General features: G+C 49.5%; 2 protein-coding genes across 2 annotated transcripts in view; both read left to right on the top strand.

Annotated features, from left to right (window-relative positions):
* The window catches only part of LOC114592563 (uncharacterized), a 400972-nt gene that overhangs the window by 66005 nt on the left and 313231 nt on the right, over window positions 1-21736 (top strand).
* The window catches only part of LOC114591176 (alpha-2-macroglobulin-like), a 62727-nt gene that overhangs the window by 3259 nt on the left and 37732 nt on the right, over window positions 1-21736 (top strand). Inside the window, exons 3-12 of the mRNA XM_077923094.1 lie at window positions 2455-2632; window positions 3752-3804; window positions 7496-7516; window positions 10293-10461; window positions 11428-11512; window positions 12596-12746; window positions 13467-13581; window positions 18064-18173; window positions 19613-19774; window positions 20392-20613. Coding sequence (XP_077779220.1) covers window positions 2455-2632; window positions 3752-3804; window positions 7496-7516; window positions 10293-10461; window positions 11428-11512; window positions 12596-12746; window positions 13467-13581; window positions 18064-18173; window positions 19613-19774; window positions 20392-20613 — 1266 coding nt within the window. The remainder of the gene's footprint in view (window positions 1-2454; window positions 2633-3751; window positions 3805-7495; window positions 7517-10292; window positions 10462-11427; window positions 11513-12595; window positions 12747-13466; window positions 13582-18063; window positions 18174-19612; window positions 19775-20391; window positions 20614-21736) is intronic.

The raw sequence follows: 21736 nt of genomic DNA on the forward strand, positions 1-21736 counted from the left end.
CAATTTCAACATAACAATATATCAAAACATATCATATTCATCATTTCCCCCTTTTCCCCCCACTCCCCATCAAACCCTCCCTCTTCCCCAAGACTTCCCTCAGCTTCTCTCTCTGATTTCTCAGCACATGTTATTCTCTGCATATTATAAAATTATATCAGTCCTTATATTACCTATCTACCATGTTGTCAATCAATAAATTTTTGTATGTTTATTCAAAACCTGCCAAGGAGTCCAATTCGTTTTGTTGTCTTTTTAAATACTTTGCATAAAGTTCCCATTCTTCTTTAAAGTCACAGTTGTCCTTGTCTCGCAATTTGGATGTCAACTTCGCCAGTTCTGCATAGTTCATCAATTTCTCTTGCCATTGTTCCTTTGTCGGGGCTTCCTCATTCTTCCATCCTTGTGCTATCAAGACTCTTGCCGCTGTTGTGGCATACATGAATAAATTTGACATTTGTAAAAAAACAACAACCCAGAGGCATTGTAGGACAAGACTTGCCAAAGAAAACAAATGCATAGACTTTTTAAATGAGTTTATTCATTCATAATAGCGAGAGACAAAAGAATGCAACAAGCCCTGACAATGGTGTTGCTCCAACTGGGCTCCTCCTTCTGAGCAACAGCATCTCCCTTTACGGTGGCCGCATGTGGCCAAATGTCTCTGATTCTGTCGTTCCTGCGCTCTTAATGAATGCTGCGTTCTGGAAGAAGGGGGAGGGTCAGAAATACTCTCCAGTGACAACGTGTCAGCTCTGCCTCTGCCTCTGTCTCTTCTCCCCCTTCTTCTAATACTTCCCAACTCTTTCGTTCATCTATCTCTGAACTGTGACCTCCCTCAACCCCCTGCTGTAAATTGATGCTGCAGTCCTCTTCTCCTGCCCACAGCCGCCCCAAGGTGGGCTCGAACAACCAACCTTCTGGTTGACAGCTGGATGCACTAACCCATTGATCTATGCCATGGGTAGGCAAACTGAGGCCGGATCTGGCCCAATCGCCTTCTAAATCCGGCCCATGGACGGTCCAGGAATCAGCGTGTTTTTACATGAGTAGAATGTGTCCTTTTATTTAAAACGCATCTCTGGGTTATTTGTGGGGCATAGGAATTTAGGAGATTTCCACCAGCCTTTGGGCTGCAACTCCCATTGGAGTTGGGCCGGTGTTGGAAGTTAGCCAGGCTGTTGGCCCCTCACGACCAAATGAAGATGCCTGGAGGCCACAATGGCGCCTGACATCTCCACCACCTGGAGGTGCATGACTGGGGTGTTGGAATGTTCTAGAAGAAACTTGAAAATGGTCCTGAACAACTTGCTAGGCAACAGAAAATTTCCCCAGCAACAGGTGTCCTTATTAGGGCATGTGACCAACTAAGTCTGGGTCAGTGTAAATGGGTATGTGAATGAGTCAGCATTAGGTCTCTGGCCGGATGGGTAAAAGAGAAAAGGATCATGTTGTTTTATTTGTTTTTGACCGGTGTAAAGTTTTGTAAATAATAAAGGCTCTGAGAAACAGAACCAAATGGTGTGTACGGTGGACGCTCGGGTTGCGAACGTGATCCGTGCGGGAAGCATGTTTGCAACCCGCAGCGTTCGCAACCCGCGATTTGGTGCTTCTGCGCATGTGCAAAGCACAATTTAGTGCTTCTGTGCAGGCGCAAGCCCCAAAACCTGGAAGTAACCAGTTCCGGTACTTCTGGGTTGGGTGCAGTGCACAACCTGAAATCGCGCAACCCGAAGCGTCTTTAACCTGAGGTATGACTGTATTCCTGTATTCCTGTAATGGGAATTCCACTAAGTAAAAGATGCAGGAAAATTTTTCTGTAAAAGCAACTCTGCTGCAGAAAGAAATGAAAACCCATGAGCTCACGCACCAACATGGGGATCCTTGGATCGTGGCCGACTTCACACACGAGCGACACATCCTGAAGAATTCTATCCGTTATATTTTATCTGTACAATCAGAATGATTTTCAGGAACCAATATGCTTTTTCTGTGCAGCCTGAGCAAGAGCGTGAACAATGTTACTGTTACCCATGGGTAGGCAAACTAAGGCCCGGGGGCCGGATCTGGCCCATTCGCCTTCTAAATCCGGCCCACGGACGGTCCGGGAATCAGCATGTTTTTACATGAGTAGAATGTGTGCTTTTGTTTAAAATGCATCTCTGGGTTATTTGTGGGGCATAGGAACTTGTTCATTATTATTTTTCAAAATATAGTCCGGCCCCCCCACAAGGTCTGAGGGACAGTGGACCGGCCCCCTGCTGAAAAAGTTTGCTGACCCCTGCCCTACCCCACTGCCCTGCTCACAGTTGTGAAGAATCTTCGTACATTCTGAATGGTCTGTGTCACCATTCAGTAAAAAGAGGTCGGAATAGGCCAATGTGGACTGTCCCTGGATCGAGTGACTTTTCTTCTCTAATGCTGCTGCCTTCCCTCTTCTCCCTCTTCTTCAAGGTCCCCAGGTTGAGTAACTCTTCTGGTGCTTCTGAGGCCACCCTCATCGTGGAGGTGGTGGTGGATGTGGAGGGGATGCTGTTTGCATCCCACGAACGGAAACAGTTGCTGGTCAGGAACCCGGAGAGCCTGGTCTTCGTCCAGACAGACAAGCCCATCTACAAGCCAGGACAGGAAGGTAAGTGAGAGGCTGCAGTGGCAGGCAGTGACAGTGGGAGAATCCCCTACAGATCACGCTTCCCTTTTCCAAATACTTTTTATTTAGCGGACCCTTCTTGCTGTGGGAATGTTGAAGAAAGTAGGAGAGGATATATTGATTAAATATTACCCGTCCTGACTCACGCTAGTGAGCAAGCAGCAAAGCACATTCCCTTGCAGATTGTTGGAAGCAAGTTGATGGATTCATTAGTTAAGCAATCCAGTCTGAATTGCTCCTGGTAAGTTTCCCCTCTGAAAATAATAACAACACGGCAGTCTTCTTTAAAAGTAAGAGTAAGGTTTACAGTGGACACTCGGGTTGCGAACGTGATCGGTGTGGGAGGCACGTTCGCAACCCGCAGCGTTCGCAACCCGCAGCACCGCGGCTGTGCACGCGCGGGTCACGATTCGGCACTTCTGCACATGCGCAAAGTGCAATATAGTGTTTCTGCGCATGCTTGAGCGCTGAAACCCGGAAGAAACCCGTTCCGGTACTTCCGGGTTCGGCACGGGGCGAAACCCGAAAACGCGCAACCTGGAGCGTCTGCAAACCGAGGCATGACTGTACTTACATTCAGTTCACAGCAGTAATCTGAAGGCAGGCTTTATCTTGTGGTTACAGTTACATTTGTAGAGAAAAGAAGTCTCTGAGCTAGGCCTCAGACTCTCTACCTCGTGGCTTCCATCCTTTGTAAGGATGAGCAGTGTGCTGCTGGCTAAGAGCCAGCAGAGAGGAAGATGGCAAAAGAGCTAAAATGGCATGGCTGGCCCTCTTATAGGGTCTGGTAGGGTCACACCCGTCTACTTGTTCACACACAGGGGGTGGAGGCTCCAGAGCAGGTATGACAGGAAGTCCTCCCTGTCTGAAGCAACATTCCCCTGTGTGTCCACTCCAGGCAACAGGAAATGTTGTGTTTGACTGCTTCAGTGATGATACATCCCACACTTGCCAGGGCATCAGCTGCCAAACATTCCTCTTTTGACCAGAGATTTGGGGGGTTTGAACCGAGTACCATCTCCAGGTGCTCTGCTCCTGAGCTGTGACACACAGAGTAGCAGAGTCACATGGAAATCCTTCCCCTCCTTCTTCCTTTCACAGTTCGGTTCCGCATCATATCTGTGGACGAAGATTTCCGACCCTTGAACGAGACGGTGAGTTTCGTCATCACGTGCGCCATGCTGGTCTCTGGAACATTTGGTAAACCTCTTTCGATCCATGCAGACTTTTGGGCCTACAAAGAGGGTGGGACACTTTGCCCTTAAGTTAGTTAAACAAACATGGCACCGCCCCCCCCCCCCGTATCCAGCTCTCTGTTTCCGATGTTCAGGCTGCAAGTGCTGATCTTCATAAAGCTCGAAACAGCGACATGCATGCGCAGGAAGGGGTGGCGACTAGCAGCTTATGAGGAACTTCAAGGTTTGGAGAAGTATATTATATCTCCAAGAACTGAATCCAAAGGTTGGGATGAGGTGGCTGCTGTTATGGAACATTGCATGTTTGCAGAGGAAGGACTTTCGTAATGCAAGGATGCTTGGGCTTATTTCCATCTTTCCTCTCCACCCATCTCACACGAACCCCTTCTGTAGGGTCCTTGCCAGAACCAGGCCTGGCAGCATCAGGGCTGGAGGGTAGAGATTGCTTGACTAGAACAACAACATACCCCAGGGGGGCATTTTAGTCTTCCCCAGTTGGGGAGAGCAAGACCTTCTCTACTGGACTTGCCCACCTGATGGGAATGTATATGCTCTGACCTGTGGCCTTTGTTTCTTTTAAGCACTATGCTATTTTTATTGATGAGTTGTTTTATTTGTTGATTGGCAAGGAAAAATGAGTACAAGCAGGAGAATTCCTTTATGCAAAGATCCAGGTTAGGAGCAAGTACTCTTTGATGAGGGAACCCCTGCAGAGATTTAAAATCACAACACAATTCAAGGCGTGGAAATATAAGCTGCTAGAGCTTTAAATATGCCCTTCTTAGTTCCTTCTAAAGTTTTCCACTTCCCCTAGTGTAGAAAAAGACAACGCCTTTGGTCATTTAGAAATGGTTTACTTACAAACTCTTCAAAGGTCTGGTTCATGTGTTTTTCCATACAGCTTTCAGAAAACATAGACAGTAGGACTTACCTTTTAACGTGCAATGTTTTATTGTGTTTTTATATATTTTGGAAGCCGCCCAGAGTGCCTGGGGCAACCCAGTCAGATGGGCAAGGTACAAATAATAAAATTATTATTATTATTACAGGCTAGTTCCAAAGTGATGAACATTCCTAACTTATTTGTATAGGAACACAAGGATGGCTTTGTTTTTTAAAAAAAGTCATTCAGTGTGCGCTTGGAGCAACCAGCTCAGACCTTTTTACAGGCCGGGATTCACATGGTAGACTGAAGGAAACAATAGGACAGAAAGACTTCCTCCCAAAGTGAAGAGGAGTGACTTACCTAGGCCTGGCAGGACAGTTTATGTCGGAAAGCAAGCCTATACAGTGGTGCCTCGCAAGACGAAATTAATTCGTTCCGCAAGTTTTTTCTTCTTGCGAGTTTTTCGTCTTGCGATGCACGGTTTCCCATAGGAATGCATTGAAAATCAATTAATGCGTTCCTATGGAAACCGACTTCAGACCAGGTCCAGGGACAATCTGTCCCCCGACCTCTTCTGAAGGCTGGGGGGGGGGGAAGTCTTTGCTCTCCCCCCCCCCCACGGCAGCATTTTAAAATCGCCCCGGACAGCGGAGGACTTCTCCGCTGTCCGGGGCGATTTAAAAGCCCTCCCGGGAAGGCAGCCGGGGGGACAAAGATTTTCGCCCCCCCGCCAGCCTTCAGAAGAGGTCCAGGACCTCTTCTGAAGGCTGGCGGGGGGCGAAAATCTTTGTCCCCCCTGCCTGCCTGCCTGCCTTTAAAAGCCCTCCCGGGAGAGCGGAGAAACGCAGCGCGTTTCTCCGCTCCCCCGGGAGGGCTTTTAAAGGCAGGCAGGCAGGCAGGCAGGCAGGCAGGCAGGCAGGCAGGCGGGACAAAGATTTTCGCCCCCCGCCAGCCTTCCCCTCTTTTGAAGCAAGGGGCGGCAACGGGGAGAAGATTGCTTCTCCCCTTTGCCACCCCTTGCTTCAAAAGGGGTCCGGGGAGAGAGGAGAAGGCGCGCGCCTTTCCCTCTGTCCCCTCTTTTGAAGCAAGGGGCGGCAACGGGGAGAAGATCGCTTCTCCCCTTTGCCGCCCCTTGCTTCAAAAGGGGTCCGGGGGGGAGAGAGAGGAAGGCGCGCGCCTTTCCCTCTGTCCCCTCTTTTGAAGCAAGGGGCGGCAACGGGGAGAAGATCGCTTCTCCCCTTTGCCGCCCCTTGCTTCAAAAGGGGTCCGGGGGGAGAGAGAGGAAGGCGCGCGCCTTTCCCTCTGTCGCCTCTTTTGAAGCAAGGGGCGGCAACGGGGAGAAGATCGCTTCTCCCCTTTGCCGCCCCTTGCTTCAAAAGGGGTCGGGGGGAGAGAGAGGAAGGCGCGCGCCTTTCCCTCTGTCGCCTCTTTTGAAGCAAGGGGCGGCAACGGGGAGAAGATCGCTTCTCCCCTTTGCCGCCCCTTGCTTCAAAAGGGGTCCGGGGGGGGGGAGAGAGAGGAAGGCGCGCGCCTTTCCCTCTGTCCCCTCTTTTGAAGCAAGGGGCGGCAACGGGGAGAAGATCGCTTCTCCCCTTTGCCGCCCTTAAAATCGCCCCAGACAGCGGAGAAGTCCTCCGCTGTCCCGGGGTTTTTAAAAAACCTCTCCGCCCCCCGCCAGGCTTCAGAGCAGCCTTCCGAAGCCTGGCGGCGGGAGGAGGTCCGAGGACAGTGGGCAAGACGCCCTGTCCCGGAGATTTCCCTATGGGCTTTCGTCTTGCGAAGGAAGCCCATAGGGAAATTCGTTTTGCGAAGCGTCTCCAAAACGGAAAAACCTTTCGTCTAGCGGGTTTTCCGTCTTGGGAGGCATTCGTCTTGCGGGGTACCACTGTATAGGGAGTAACTGGCAACACTCCCAGGCACCCGGCTTGGTCTCCTGTTGACCTCCCTGGCTGCATTCCCCAGCAAGATCCAGGCTAGGTCTCGATAGGCGATTCTTCTCAGCGTGGGAAGAACACACCCCTCCCTCCTGCTCTCCCGGCAGGGGAAAGGAGATAGACAGAAACGTATTTACATGGTTTTATTTCTGTCTTTCCAGCAGTACAGAAAACATGACTGCTCTCTTCAAGCTCCAGCAGTGGAGAGAGAAACACCTCCTGTACTTCCTGTACAAGAGCAAGAGGAAGAGCTCATATTACACTCTGAGCTAATTCCGGTGCTTTCTGCACTGTGAATTGACTGTCCCTCTGTTTCCCACGGAACAGTCCCAACATTCCATCATGTTTTGTTTTCAAGCTACCAGTTTGCAGCTGCATTGCTTCTATATCGTAACAGTTGACTCTATGACATTAACCCCTTTGTGCATAAATTAGACTTCAGCTGGATATCCTGCATTATTAGAATCATAGAATCATAGAATCATAGAGTTGGAATAGACCACAAGGGCCATCGAGTCCAACCCCCTGCCAAGCAGGAAACACCATCAGAGCACTCCTGACATATGGTTGTCAAGCCTCTGCTTAAAGACCTCCAAAGAAGGAGACTCCACCACACTCCTTGGCAGCAAATTCCACTGTCGAACAGCTCTTACTGTCAGGAAGTTCTTCCTAATGTTTAGGTGGAAATTAACTGGGACCATTATGATGAAGGAGCTTAGAGATATTGGAAACAAACAAATCAAGGTGGGAGCAGGTTTGTGTGGTGCTGGGAGGGGTAACACCATTCACTGCTGTCTCTGACCCCCCCCTCTTTTTTTTTACTCCACAGTTTCCTTTGGTTTACATCCAGGTAAGTATCTAATTCCCCGCCTCTACTCCACCACCTCTCATCATCACACCAGAGTGTCTGTTACATTGCCCCACTCAGACCACCTTTCCTAATATCCAGAGGCTGCTTCATTCCATAGCTTCCCCATAAGCCGCTCAGATCTCCTGTGGGTTTTAATTTTGCCATCCTTAACAAGTGTTACGTGCCTAAGTTCACCCCCTTTGTGGGGTTCTTCAAAAGAAAAACCCAGGCAGCAGTTTTGGAGGGACCATTAAGTGTGGCTGAAAAGACTATTTGGCCCATGAGGGAAATGGCTTGGACCTTCTCCTGTGCTACATCATCATCATCATCACCATCATCATTTGTTTTTTTAAATATTTCACTCATCCAAGCAGCCTGTCGACATCCTTGGAGGTCACAGACTGGAACTGAACCCACGCAACCTGGCTAGACAGGACTCTAGCATTCTCCTGCCCAGGCCCTGTTCCCACGGTGGAGTCTACCTCTTTCCGAATCTGAGCGACTTTGCAGAATCACTGCAGGAGATCTTGGGTTCCTTACCAGGCTCTGATGGTGAAGGTGGTTCCGTTAGATTGCGAACCACCTGAAAGGGTCTCCTGCTACTGTTTCCTGCGGATGCGTTAACACCCCATAACAGATTTATGAGACTAAAACATGGAACTATAATATCTGGGGTGTAACCATGATGGATATTGTTAGTGCTGTTGATGGAACTGCTTTAGCGTGTATTTTAAATTATGTGTGGCTTTTGGAATTGATTTTATACTTTTAAAATTGATTTTGTACCTGCAAACTGCTTAGAAGACATTAGAAAAGCATCTTTTCCTGCCCACTTTCCCCTCTCCTGGGGAATTAACTAGTTTTTGTGGTTCCTCAAATAGACCTCAGTCTGTTGCCATCCTTGGTTAGCAATACCCCCACCCCCTTAAGAGTGTTCAAACAGCCATCTAGATACGATAGCCCAGGAAGCCTTTGCAGGAGCCACAGGTTTTCTTAACCACTGATTGTCAGTATGCCTTTCAACCAATGTCAGCAACTGGGCTCAATAACTGGTTCTGCCCCGACTGTACTGGAGCACTTTCAGAGACAGGTCCCAGTGGTGCATTGTGAACACCAGACTCATGCAGAGTCTAAATGACTCGGAAGCTTGCTGTGAAGCATAACTCCTTTTATTTCTAATAAAGGTAAAGGTAAAGGGACCCCTGTCCATTAGGTCCAGTCGTGACCGACTCTGGGGTTGCGGCGCTCATCTCGCTCTATGGGCCGAGGGAGCTGGCGTATAGCTTCCAGGTCATGTGGCCAGCATGACTAAACCGCTCCTGGCGAACCAGAGCAGTGCATGGAAACGCCATTTACCTTCCCGCTGGAGTGGTACCTATTTATCTACTTGCACTTTGACGTGCTTTCAAACTGCTAGGTTGGCAGGAGCAGGGACCGAGCAACGGGAGATCACCCCGTCGCGGGGATTCGAACCGCCGACCTTCTGATCGGCAAGCCCTAGGCCCACAGCACCACCCGTATCCCTTTATTTCTAATAGCTGCTACAAACTAACAAACTACTGGCTTGCCTAAGTGTTACATCTCCCACTCAGCCATCTGGTCACTACGTAGATAAGACTCTCTCCACACACAGAGTCAGGCAGTCAGCCAGGAGCGGAAGAGGAGAAGAGCAGTTTCCGCCCCCTCCTTTCTCAAAACATCAGATCAGAAGATTCTGTCAGTGGGAGGGGTGAAAATATCAACACTGATATGGCTCAACATGGTCCCATTTTGGGCCAGCTGCAGCTTAGACCCCGTCCCGGCTTTCAACCTGAGCGGTGTCATGTGTGGAGAGTCCGCCTACCCCTTCGGTAACTTCACAGATAATAATTAATGAGTGCTTTATACTCCTTTTTATTTCAGGCATCAGGTTGTAAGCAAAAACCCACATCCCTCCCCAAGGAGAGCAGTTGGCTACTCTAAATCTTCTCCCTTCTGTCTTCCACAATAGGCGCCAACATGAAGTTCGTCATCCTCCTCTCTGCATCCTTTGTTCTCTAATATGTTTGGATCTCCTAGTTTGTGGGGAGGGAGGTGTTGGAAAAACACCTGGGCATGGCTGCCAACTTCCCAAGTCTTCGGGTCGTCTCTCTAGTGGTCCTCTCTGGCTATAAATCTCCTTCAGTCCAGAGAGACCAGTGATAGGCGACCCTCCTCTCCTGAAAAGAGCATGCCAGTCTTCTGGCATATCATAGCAGAAGAAAGACTCAATTGTAATTCTAAACTACTTTATTTACAGTCTATATACAGCGACTCCATCAGTATGTCTGTGCTCTCTGAACATCAGTACAAAACTGCAACACACACAGAAGTGAAACTAAACTTCCAACAGTACTCAGAAGGAAGAGATAATACAGACTTCCTTTCTCGCGCTCTCTCAGACACTCACATGATGTATACAATCATAGTACCACTCGCTGGAGCAGCTCGGATAGATAGAAATCGTAACAGGAGGGTCCTCCACACTCTCTAATGACGTCTCTGCTACTGTATCTGTCCCCTCCCTTCTGTTTCTCTGGTCGTTATCTTGTAGCTAGGTAACTCCTGCCGAAGCTGCTCTGTATTTCTCCCTGCTTCTGAGCCCACTGGAAACAAGGGGTGTGTGAATCTTCCCGCTCCAGCTCCTCTTCTGAGGAAAGCTGATCTGCCTGCGAATGCACTCCCCCATACTCTGCTTCAGACCATTCCCTGACAAACGGCTTCTTCCGTGACCCCCGTCTTCTCTTGTGGCTCCCAGGACCCCAAGAGGAACCGCTTGCTGCAGTGGACCAACGTGGAGCAGACAATGGGCCTGGTCCAGCTCTCTTTCCCCCTTTCCTCTGAGCCCCCGCAAGGAACCTACAAAGTGGTGGTGCAAAAAGCCTCCGGGAACAAGGCGGAACGTCTCTTTGAAGTGAAGGAATACGGTGAGGAAGGAAGGAGAGGAATCACTTGGTCTGGGGAACGTGGTGTCAAGGGCAGCATGTGGAAGGGGGTATTTTCTTGCACACTGGCAGCGCCACTCAGGAATTCTGATAGAAACTGACAGATCAGTGCAGTTTTGAAACCAGTGGAAGAAATCTTTGGAAAGATTTGGCCTGCATTGCGCCCAGTTGGATTGAAACATAAGACAGAAGCCTGCAAAAGGATCATGCAAAATTGGGTTCTTAGATAGCTCGAGAGGCGTGCAAATGCATAGTGAACAGCTTCCCAAAATATCTGGCCCTATGGCCAGGTTCAGCGAACTGGTCCTGCTACTGGAAGCAAGTGCACCAGGGCTTTCCTCCGCCCTGCCCCCCATGCCCCGCAAACAGTGTCGTAGTGCGAGTTGCCAGTGCCCGGGGCTGCACAGAGGGAAATGGAAGGAGTATGCATGCACATTCAACTGCCTAACAGCCAGGAGATCGCAGCCACAAAAACATGAAGGGTTGTTCTGTTGTCTGGAGAGGTCACTTCCTGGTTCACATGGGTGGCTGGATATGGGAGAGCTGCCTGTGTGAGTAGGGCGGATCTTGGAGGCTGGAGGAACAGGTCTTGCTCTGTGCTGGATCCAAAACTTAGTTTGGGGCACATGCGCCAGCTCCTAGGGACTGAGGCACTTTCGTCCCCCCCCCCAATGTGTGGGTTTTTTTGAGGGGGGCGAACTCCCTCAGTGTTCAGAGGGTGTTTGGATCTGCCCCTGGCTCCTTGTGACATCGCCCGCTTGATGTCAGAATGTCGCGTTGGGCCCCCCAATCTTGAGAAGATGGCACCTCTGATTTGGGGGCTTCCCTGGAAACCTAATGGGGAAAAAAAATCTGTTGTGGGGTGTTAATGCTGCACGCATTTGCCTCCTTTCTGTGCTCAGGCTGATTACGTTGTCTTTCATCCCCGTGTTCCTTTCCTTCTTACAGTGCTGCCCAGGTTCGAAGTTTTGGTGAAGGCACCCAAGGAGATAACATTTGTGGCTGAGGAACTCGAAGTGACCGTCTGTGGCCTGTAAGTGAGAGCAACCTGGACTTCGCTCCCAGAGATGTGGGACCACGTGAATTGAGAACTTGGCTGATGTTGCTAGCACCAGCTAACCTCTCCTCCAACCCCCTTCACCAGCCTTGGCCGCACCACCCTAGCTCCGATGGAATGATTGCCATGTTGTTGTTGTTGTTTAGTTGTATAGTCATGTCCGACTCTTCGTGACCCCATGGACCAGAGCACACCAGGCACTCCTGTCTTCCACTGCCTCCCGCAGTTTGGTCAGACTCATGTTTGTAGCTTCGAGAACACTGTCCCACCATCTCGTCCTCTGTCGTCCCCTTCTCCTTGTGCCCTCCGCCTTTCCCAACATCAGGGTCTTTTCCAGGGAGTCTTCTCTTCTCATGGGGTGGCCAAAGTATTGGAGCCTCAGCTTCAGGATCTGTCCTTCCAGTGAGCACCCAGGGCTGATTTCCTTAAAAATGGATACGTTTGATCTTCTTGCAGTCCATGGGACTCTCAAGAGTCTCCTCCAGCACCATAATTCAAAAGCATCAATTCTTCGGCGACCAGCCTTCTTTATGGTCCAGCTCTCACTTCCATACATCACTACTGGGAAAACCATGGCTTTAACTATACGGGCCTTTGTTGGCAAGGTGATGTCTCTGCTTTTTAAGATGCTGTCTAGGTTTGCCATCGCCTTTCTCCCAAGGAGCAGTCGTCTTTTAATTTCATGACTGCTGTCACCATCTGCAGTGATCATGGAGCCCAAGAAAGTAAAATCTCTCACTGCCTCAATTTCTTCCCCTTATATTTGCCAGGAAGTGATGGGCCCAGTGGCCATGATCTTCGTTTTTTTTGGTTGCCATAGTTGCATTGAATTCCTCACAATGCTGGGCCGCTTATGCCGGGCTTATTTCACCCAGAACTCCCTTGAACTCCATTCCGGAACCTCTCAGGTGGGCACCTTTGCCACCATAAGAGAACCTTGGTTCCCAGACATTTTGGAAGTCAAATGGACTTCCAGAACAGATTCCGTTTGACTTCCAAGGTACCACTGTATATTGATGTCATCTTTCAAGCGATGCTGTGGCTGTTTCCTGACTACAGGTACACGTACGGGAAGCCTGTCACTGGGCAGGTGAAGGTCCGTGTTTGCCGGAAATATAATGAACACAGAGGCTGGCATGTTTATTCCAGTTCCGGAGGGCGCTGTCACAGAGAAGCGTCGGAAGGAATATGTGAAGAGTTCAATGGAGAGGTGAGACCCAAAGCGGACGCTGAAAATGAAGTTTAAAATACTTTTGGGGAGTTGGCCTTCCCGGGTGACCTGTTATAATTGGGCATTCATCCTGATTTACTCAAGGGGAGCCCCAAGGCTCTGGGAGAAACCCCGGAATGGCATTCAGCAGGAGAAGAGGGAAACACCATCCCCTCAGACGAACCAAAATGATTTAAATGCTGGATATGGCTACAGGAATATATATTTGCTCATTTTGTTGGTTTCTGTTGTCCCTCTCTGAAGTCTCTCCAAAAACCTGAAGAACATGTGATCCCTTTGTCCAGAAAGTATCTGGGGGGCCTACACACCCATCTGGGGGGGGGGGGGTTAAAAGAAGAAGAAGCAAATGTCCTATTTTTTTGGGGGGGTGTGTCAATTTTTTAAAAATTTTCCGTGCACTGGCAGCTCTGGCTCTGGCTTTAGATCTGCTGTGGGCTGCTTGGTGATGGTGGATAACTGGGGGGAGAGCGAGTGATCATCAACTTTTTTGGCGATCGCCCAAGGAAAGCTCAACAAATGTCCAGATTTTTCCTCTTGAAATATTGCCAGCCTTGTATAAACAGACAGATATAAATGAATGAGTGTGCCTAGATCAGTGGCTATTGTGTGAACCTGACTGTCTTGACCTCAAACACCTTGTTTTGTGTAATGACGCAATTCTCATTGGTAGCTGCTACAACTCTCTGTCTTCCGGTTCAGGCAAATGGGCACGGCTGCCTCTCTCAGGTGGTGAAAACCAAGATTTTTCATCTGAAGCGGGAGGGATATGAGATGAACCTCAAGGTGGAAGGCAAGATCGAAGAGGAAGGCACAGGTATTTTATTTTATTTATTAAATTCATCTCCCACCAGTCCTCCAAAGGAGTCCAGCATGTCAGTTTTAAAACCATTCAGCTAAGAAAAACCTTCTGGAAACGTTTCAAAACTCCTAAAAGCAATCACCCTGTTATGTACTGAGTTGAATAGGATCCAAAAGGCAGCAGTCTGATTGGCCCTAGAACAATAGGATTCAGAATGTAGCAGTCTGATTGGTCCTAGAACAATAGGATTCAGAATGCAGCAGTCTGATTGGTCCTAGAACAATAGGGTCCAGAATGCAGCAGTCTGATTGGTCCACAGGAGCCATCCAATCCAGCTCCAGGTGGAAGTGAATCCGCAACCTGATTGGCCTACAGGTGAATCCCGGAATTAGCCAATCACGTGGGGCCCATTGTGTAAACAATGTATATAAAGCAGACATTCTGGGGGAACTTCCATTCCTCCTCACCACTATGAGCTGAATAAAGAGCATGAAATCCAGTCTTGATTCAGAGTATATTTCACACCCGCTCTGAAAACCTAACAGTTTCAGGGGCAGGTTTTTCAGCCGACAAATGCTTAGGAAAAACAGGGTTGGTCTTGCAATGTCTCCTATAAGTAGTGCTTTTTTCCGGGGGATGCAGGGGGACGCGTACCCCTAAACATTTTGGGTTGCCCTGACCGACCGATGGACCAACCGACATGCCAGCTGTCTTCGCAGTAGCAGGGCAGACTGGAGCTCTGTCATTCTCCCTGCTGGAGAGAGGAAGCTTCTTAACTACAAAGAAGTACTTGAGCATGCATACATGTTTAGGCTAAATAAAACAGGAACCAAGGAGGAATGCATTTAGCAAACCCCGGAAGTCATAAACAGGCAGTAAACAGGAAAGACAGGCATTTTTATCATCGAATCATAGAATCATAGAGTTGGAAGAGACCACAAGGGCCATCGAGTCCAACCCCCTGCCAAGCAGGAAACACCATCAGAGCACTCCTGACATATGGTTGTCAAGCCTCTGCTTAAAGACCTCCAAAGAAGGAGACTCCACCACACTCCTTGGCAGCAAATTCCACTGTCGAACAGCTCTTACTGTCAGGAAGTTCTTCCTAATGTTTAGGTGGAATCTTCTTTCTTGTAGTTTGGATCCATTGCTCCGTGTCCGCTTCTCTGGAGCAGCAGAAAACAACCTTTCTCCCTCCTCTATATGACATCCTTTTATATATTGAACATGGCTATCATATCACCCCTTAACCTCCTCTTCTCCAGGCTAAACATGCCCAGCTCCCTTAGCCGTTCCTCATAAGGCATCGTTTCCAGGCCTTTGACCATTTTGGTTGCCCTCCTCTGGACACGTTCCAGTTGGTCAGTGTCCTTCTTGAACTGTGGTGCCCAGAACTGGACACAGTACTCCAGGTGAGGTCTGACCAGAGCAGAATACAGGGGCACTATTACTTCCCTTGATCTAGATGCTATACTCCTATTGATGCAGCCCAGAATTGCATTGGCTTTTTTAGCTGCCGCGTCACACTGTTGGCTCATGTCAAGTTTGTGGTCAACCAAGACTCCTAGATCCTTTTCACATGTACTGCTCTCAAGCCAGGTGTCCCCCATCTTGTATTTGTGCCTCTCATTTTTTTTGCCCAAGTGCAATACTTTACATTTCTCCCTGTTAAAGTTCATCTTGTTTGTTTTGGCCCGGTTCTCTAATCTGTCAAGGTCGTTTTGAAGTGTGATCCTGTCCTCTGGGGTGTTATCCACCCCTCCCAGTTTGGTGTTGTCAGGGGTGCCTCAGGTCCCAGCTCACAAAGGACCAACGCCAGTGTCTCTTTATATACAAAAGTCTTTATTGAAGTTCATTGTTGGTTTTACATCCGTGGCGCGCCTCCCTACGTCTGTAACTCTAGACCGTCGAAGCTCCGTCTGACTTCCCCTCCCCTACACCAGTTTAACACCCGAGCTTTGCTCCACCTCTTCCTCTGCTCTTTTCTCCTCTGGGTCCTCCTGCCCCCTGGGGTCCCACCCTTCCTGGACTCTTCGGAGGCGGATTCCTCTGACTCCTCCCCCTGTCTCCGGCGGGCTTTGGGACTTGGCTCCCTATCCGGATTTTCTGCTGACCCGCGCGCCTGCACATTTGAACTTGGCGCGCGCGCCCAGCCGGCCACTTTCCTCCTAACGGCTACACTGCTCCTGTCACTGCTTCCCCCTTCGGGGGGGGGGGGGCTGGCTGGAACTGACCTCCGCTCCGCCCCTCCACTCTCCGACAGAGGCGTGGTCAGTTCTGACTCACTCTCTCTCCCTGCTGGAGAGGACGCTGGTTCTGATCTGTGGGCTTCTTCCCCCCCGCTACGCTCTGGCGGGGAAGCTGGCCCTGATCTCCAGCTGCCGCTTGGGGACTCACCGCTGGCCCCCCTTGCCCTGACCCTGGGCGCCTCTTTCTGGGAATCTTCTGATTCGCTGGAGAGACTCATGGAATCTCCCGGGTCACTGTCATACCCTCCTAAGCTCCCCTCAGATCCTTCCTCTTCGCTCTCCAACTCCTCTTTCCCCTGTGGCTCTGCCTCTGAGCCCCTGACAGGTGTTATCTGCAAATTTGATCAGGATGCCCTTGAGTCCATCATCCAAGTCGTTGATAAAGATGTTGAATAAGACCGGGCCCAAGACAGAACCCTGTGGCACCCCACTAGTCACTCTTCTCCAGGATGAAGAGGAACCATTGATGAGCACCCTTTGGGTTTGGTCAGTCAGCCAGTTACAAATCCACTGAGTGGTAGCATAGTCAAGACCGCAGTTTACCAGCTTCTTTACAAGAATATCATGGGGCACCTCCATGTGAACTCTGTTTCCTGACCCTAAGATTAACAAAAGTTACATCAAAGCTACCTCCTATCTTTATGTACTCAGGATGCCTGGTGAAGCAACCAGTCTGTGTATGTGACTGTCAGGCATAGAGAAAATGGGACAGAGAGGCAGAGGCTTGGATTGATCAGAAATCATGTCACATGACTCAAACCCAGTCAAAACAATGGCTGACACAATGGCTTGCTTCATTTTTTCATAATTCCTCATAGCAACCCCACGTGACCACCACAGTGGTGAAAGCGACGCTACTACTGCTCCTCCTCCTCTTCCTCTTCCTCTTGCCAGGCTAGAGCCAGGAGGCGAGTTCTTGTCCCTCTTTGCTCAAGCAACCCTGCTGTTGCCGGGGGCCTCCCCGTCCTCTCAGCGCCATCGCTGCCGCCTCGAGTCCCTCGTCCAGGGGTTGGGGGCAGGAAGGGGGTGTGGGGGAGCAGCCAAAATGAGAGTACCCCTAAATATTTTTTTAAAGAAAAAAAGCACTGCCTATAAGTTACTAATGAAGGAGACTGATACACCTCCCTAGGAAGGCATTTCATCATCAGGGAGCCACCACAGAGTGGGCCCTGTCACGAGTCACCCAAAAACAGACACCCTCAGCGTTTGGCCTAGGCAGGAGGGCCTCTCCTGCTCATAAGTAGGGCCCGAGATGGTTGATATTGGGAAAGGTGCTCTTTCATGTACTTTTAGGCACAGGTATGTGTGAACCAAGGAAGGACCAACGTCCAGGGGCTTATTATGGTCCCTGGCCTCTCCCATTGAAAGGATCAGGCTCCTGCCACTATGGGTAGACAATGCTACTGGCCAAAAGGGAGAAATTGTCTAGCCTGACAAAAGAAGGGCAGCATTTTAAGCAAAGCAGAAGCCGGCAATGGAGCTTGTGAGGGCAGACAGGAGGGACAGAACATTCCCTCGCTTACCCACCTTCCTTTTTTCCCCCTTTTACTTTTTTATTGATTTGTTAACAAAATGAGTGCAAACATAAGAAAAAGAAATAAAACTAAGAATTGGTAAAGCAAACCATGAAGCGTCACAGCCTAGAAGGGTGAAATGCAAAGATACAGCACATCTCCAAAAAAGGATAACAAAGTTTTATCTCCTATACGGATACCCTTTACAATAATAAAGATTTATAAAAATAAAAGTATTCTCCACCTGTGAGTTCCATCTTTATTGAGAATAAAGGTTCCATATAGACCAGACATTTGCATATGCAAACGGCACCAACCATGTGCCTCAATATTTGTATAAGAATATTTGCATAAGAAAATCATGCCACATATCGAAAAGAAATTCGGAAAGAAATTATTGCTTCAAGCTCTGCCCTTTGGGTACTTTTCCAAGATGGGCAATTTGTGAAACCCTTGAACACCAGCAATCCCAAATATTAAGATTAAGGATATTCTAGGATTTGGCAACACAGCCCTGAGCTGCTCTTAAGAGATGAGAAATAAGTTATTTACTTTTCAAATCCCATTCTGTTTCCATATAGGTTCAAAATTGCCAGGTGGAAAGATAGAGTAACAGTTTGTTTGTTTTTTACCAAAGAGATCTCAGCAAATGCCTTATTCCACAATTCATCCACCCTTGAGCAGTCCCACCATGTGTGTGTATATGTACCTACCTCTCTTTGACTATTTGGCAGGGGTCGAATTGACAGGCACGGCTTCCACCATGATCATTACGACTCTCAGCACAATCACCTTTGAGAATGTGGACTCTTACTACAAGCCTGGGATCCCCTTTATTGGGCAGGTAAGGCAGGCTGAGAGATCCCCACTGCGCATGACCCCACAGCTGAATGTTTGTTTTAAAGACAAATGTTCCCTGTACGCACTGGAACAGGAGGATGGATGGGCCAGGGTGGTTAGCAATTCACCCCCCACCCCTCATCTCCAGTTCCGACCTCTGAGGTGCCACCTCTGGAATCCTGATGCAATTTGTGTGTCCTCAACCTTCTCCATCCTCACCCACCTGAACTTATAGAACGCCCCCTACAGACAGTCATCTCCCTCAGAGGCGGAGTAAGGTGGGTGCGGTGGGTGTGCCCCCCCGGGTGTCATTCCCGAGGGGGGTGACATCACTGTGCCACCCCCCTGGGATGCTCAGCGCGGGCGGCACACCCCTGGGACACGCACTCCCCAGGATACTCGGTGCGGGTGGCAGCACAGCGCATCTCCTGGGATGCTTGCCTCGTCCCCCTGGGATGCTCACCCTGCCCCCGGGACGTTCACCTCACCCACATGGGCGGCTAGCCCCGCCCCCAGGTGCACACCACTCTGGGCGCCGGAACAGCTAGCTCCGCCACTCATCTCCCTCCCAATTCATATGGGCTACTGCTAAAACGAGGCTGCATTTTAAGCTGTATTTTAAGCTGTATTTTAATTAACTGACTGTTTGTTTGTTGTTGTATTTTTTTCTGTTATGTTTTATTGAAATTCATATTTGCTGTTAGCTGCTCTGAGCCCGGCCCTGGCCAGGGCGGGCGGGGTATAAATAAAATTGTATACAGTCATACCTCTTCTTGGGACACGGGTGGCACTGTGGGTTAAACCACAGAGCCTAGGACTTGCCAATCAGAAGGTCGGCGGTTCAAATCCCCGCGACGAGGTGAGCTCCCGTTGCTCGGTCCCGGCTCCTGCTAACCTAGCAGTTTGAAAGCACACCGAAATGCAAGTAGATAAACAGATACCGCTTCAGCGGGAAGGTAAACGGCGTTTCCGTGCGCTGCTCTGGTTCGCCAGAAGCGGCTTAGTCATGCTGGCCACATGACCCGGAAGCCATACTCTGGCTCCCTCGGCCAATAAAGCGAGATGAGCGCCGCAATCCCAGAGTCGGTCACGACTGGACCTAATGGTCAGCGGTCCCTTTACCTTTACCTTTCCTCTTCTTACATTCGGTTCAGGTTATGTCTTTTCAGGTTGCGCCCCATAGCGACCCGGAAGTACTGGAAAGGGTTACTCCCGCGTTTCGCTGTTAGCGCATGTGCTCAAAATGACGTCATGCGCATGCGCGGAAGCGGAGAATCGCAACCCGTGCACGTGCAGACGCGGGTTGCGTTCTGCTCATGTTGCGAATGGGGCTCTGGAACGGATCCTGTTCGCAACTAGAGGTCCCACTGTAATCATCAACATCATCTTCATCATCATCATCATCAGACCAAACTGCTATATGTATTGTTTTTGCCCTGCTAGGTGAAGCTTTTGGATGCTGCCAAAGTGCCAATTGCCAATCAAACAATTCAGATTAGGGTACATCTAACTGGAACCAGCACCAACTACGTAACGGATGACCAGGGACGAGCCCGTTTTTCCATAGACACTGATAACTTCACAGCTCCTGAACTCAGGATCCAGGTGAGTGTTCAAGGGGATTGAGAACTAAATAAGGCAATTTATTCTTTGCAAGCACAAAACACGGGGATATCATAGAATCGTAAGAGTCTTAAAGTTGGAAGGGACCCAGGGGTCATCTAGTCCAACCCCCTGCAATGCAGGAATCTCAGCTAAAGCATCCATGACAGATGGCCGCCTAATCCCTCCAATATCAATTGGATCGGTTGAAATTTTAAAAAATGCTTTGAGATTCAGTTTCCTGTGGCTCCTACTTTTTTCTTTTCTCTTTCTCCTTCATCACCTTTTCTGGGTTTGTCATTTCCCGTTAATTTCATTTCCATTTCTGAATCCAGGAAATGTATTGGGACTAGAAAAAGACCCCCAAGGGCTGGGACTGTGTATGTGATAGCAGAAATGGCTGTTGGGTTGATACGTCTGACTCTTATTGTCTCCTAAAGGTGTGTGTTGGTTGCTGGGCATGCAAATAGGTCTGAGATGAATCTCGAACTGGTGTAATATCACAAAGTTGATCTCATAGTCACCAAGGCACCAATGATTCCCTAATACAGGGACAACAAGGATTTATTTTCTCCAGTCCCTGAGCACCTGCCATTTTCCTCTTTCTTTCTGTTTGCCAGGCAACTTATAAATCGAACTCTGCGTGTGAACAAGGCTGGATCAGTCCCCAACACCAGGGCGCATCTCATTCAGCAGGGCGTTTTTACTCACCAAGCCAAAGCTACCTCCACATTGAGCGTGTTCCTGGGACCTTAAGCTGTGGTCAGACTCATACGCTCCGGGTCCATTATATTCTGAATTCAGCTGTCGTAAAAGAGCAGGAGATGGTCTTTTACTATTTGGTAAGTCTGGACAGAGTGGCCTTTCTTTGGTAGGGACTTGGGAGTGGGCCTTCTCAGTGGCTGCTCCCAAACTTTGGAACCCTATTTAGGGAAGTTTTTAATGTTTGATGTTTTATCGTATTTTTAATATTCTGTTGGAAGTCACCCAGAGTGGCTGGGGAAACCCAGCCAGTTGGGCAGTGTCAGGGAACTGTCATCGGAGGCAGAGGCGGAGGGAAAGCTCCAGAGGGATGCCAGAGAGGGTCCCAGTAGGGAGAGAGGCAGCCCATCTGCTGGGGAAGGAAATCAGCGTAGCACCAGTGGAGAAGGGGGCCAGAAGGGGGAATCGGCAAGGGGGCTCCAGGACTCCTCGCCGGAGACCAGCGGGGAGAGCACGGGTCCTCCGCTGCCCACACCCTCCCTGCGCAGAAGACTTCCGCGCAGGGAGAGTAGGAGGAGACTCGGCGTCAAAGAACTTCTTTGCTGGAAGAAGTTCAAGAAACGCCCACTGATGGATTCTGCCAGCGATTGAGGCAGCCACGGATGGGTGGCTGTCCGGACAGAAAGGGTTCACCCAGGTAACCCAGCCAGGAGTGGCGACAACTTACACATGAGCAACCCCTAGAACCATTACCGGCAGGGTAAGAAGATTATTATTATTATTATTATTATTATTATTATTATTATTATTATTATTATTATTATTATTATTATGATGGGACTGCCATCGGAACAGGGGAGGGAAGCCAGGAGGCTGCAGGGATACAGAGAGCTTCCGAAACTCCTGAGGAGCAGTTCCTCCTTCAGCAGTGGGAAAAGCCACACCTCCAGTGGAGAACAAGGGGAAGGGGCCAGCCAAGCAAGGAAAGGGCTTGAGGATGATGCTGAGAGCCCCAGCACCTCACCTAGCCAGGCTGGGCAGGAGGGACGCACGCCCCTTCCGTCGTCCAGCTTGCACAGAGGGGTGAAACGCAAAGAGGGGAGGCAGAGGCTTGGGGTACCAAAGTTCTTATGCTGGGGGAGAAGCCAGAAGGGGCCACTCCCGGCTTCTGCAAGTGACTAAGACGGACATGAACTTTATGGTTCTGCATTGTAAATAGTTTGCACAATAAAACCTGTAAAAGAAAGACAGGTCAGAGTCCTG

This window comes from Podarcis muralis, chromosome 2 (genome assembly GCF_964188315.1).
Source record: "Podarcis muralis chromosome 2, rPodMur119.hap1.1, whole genome shotgun sequence".
NCBI classification, from domain to species: domain Eukaryota; kingdom Metazoa; phylum Chordata; class Lepidosauria; order Squamata; family Lacertidae; genus Podarcis; species Podarcis muralis.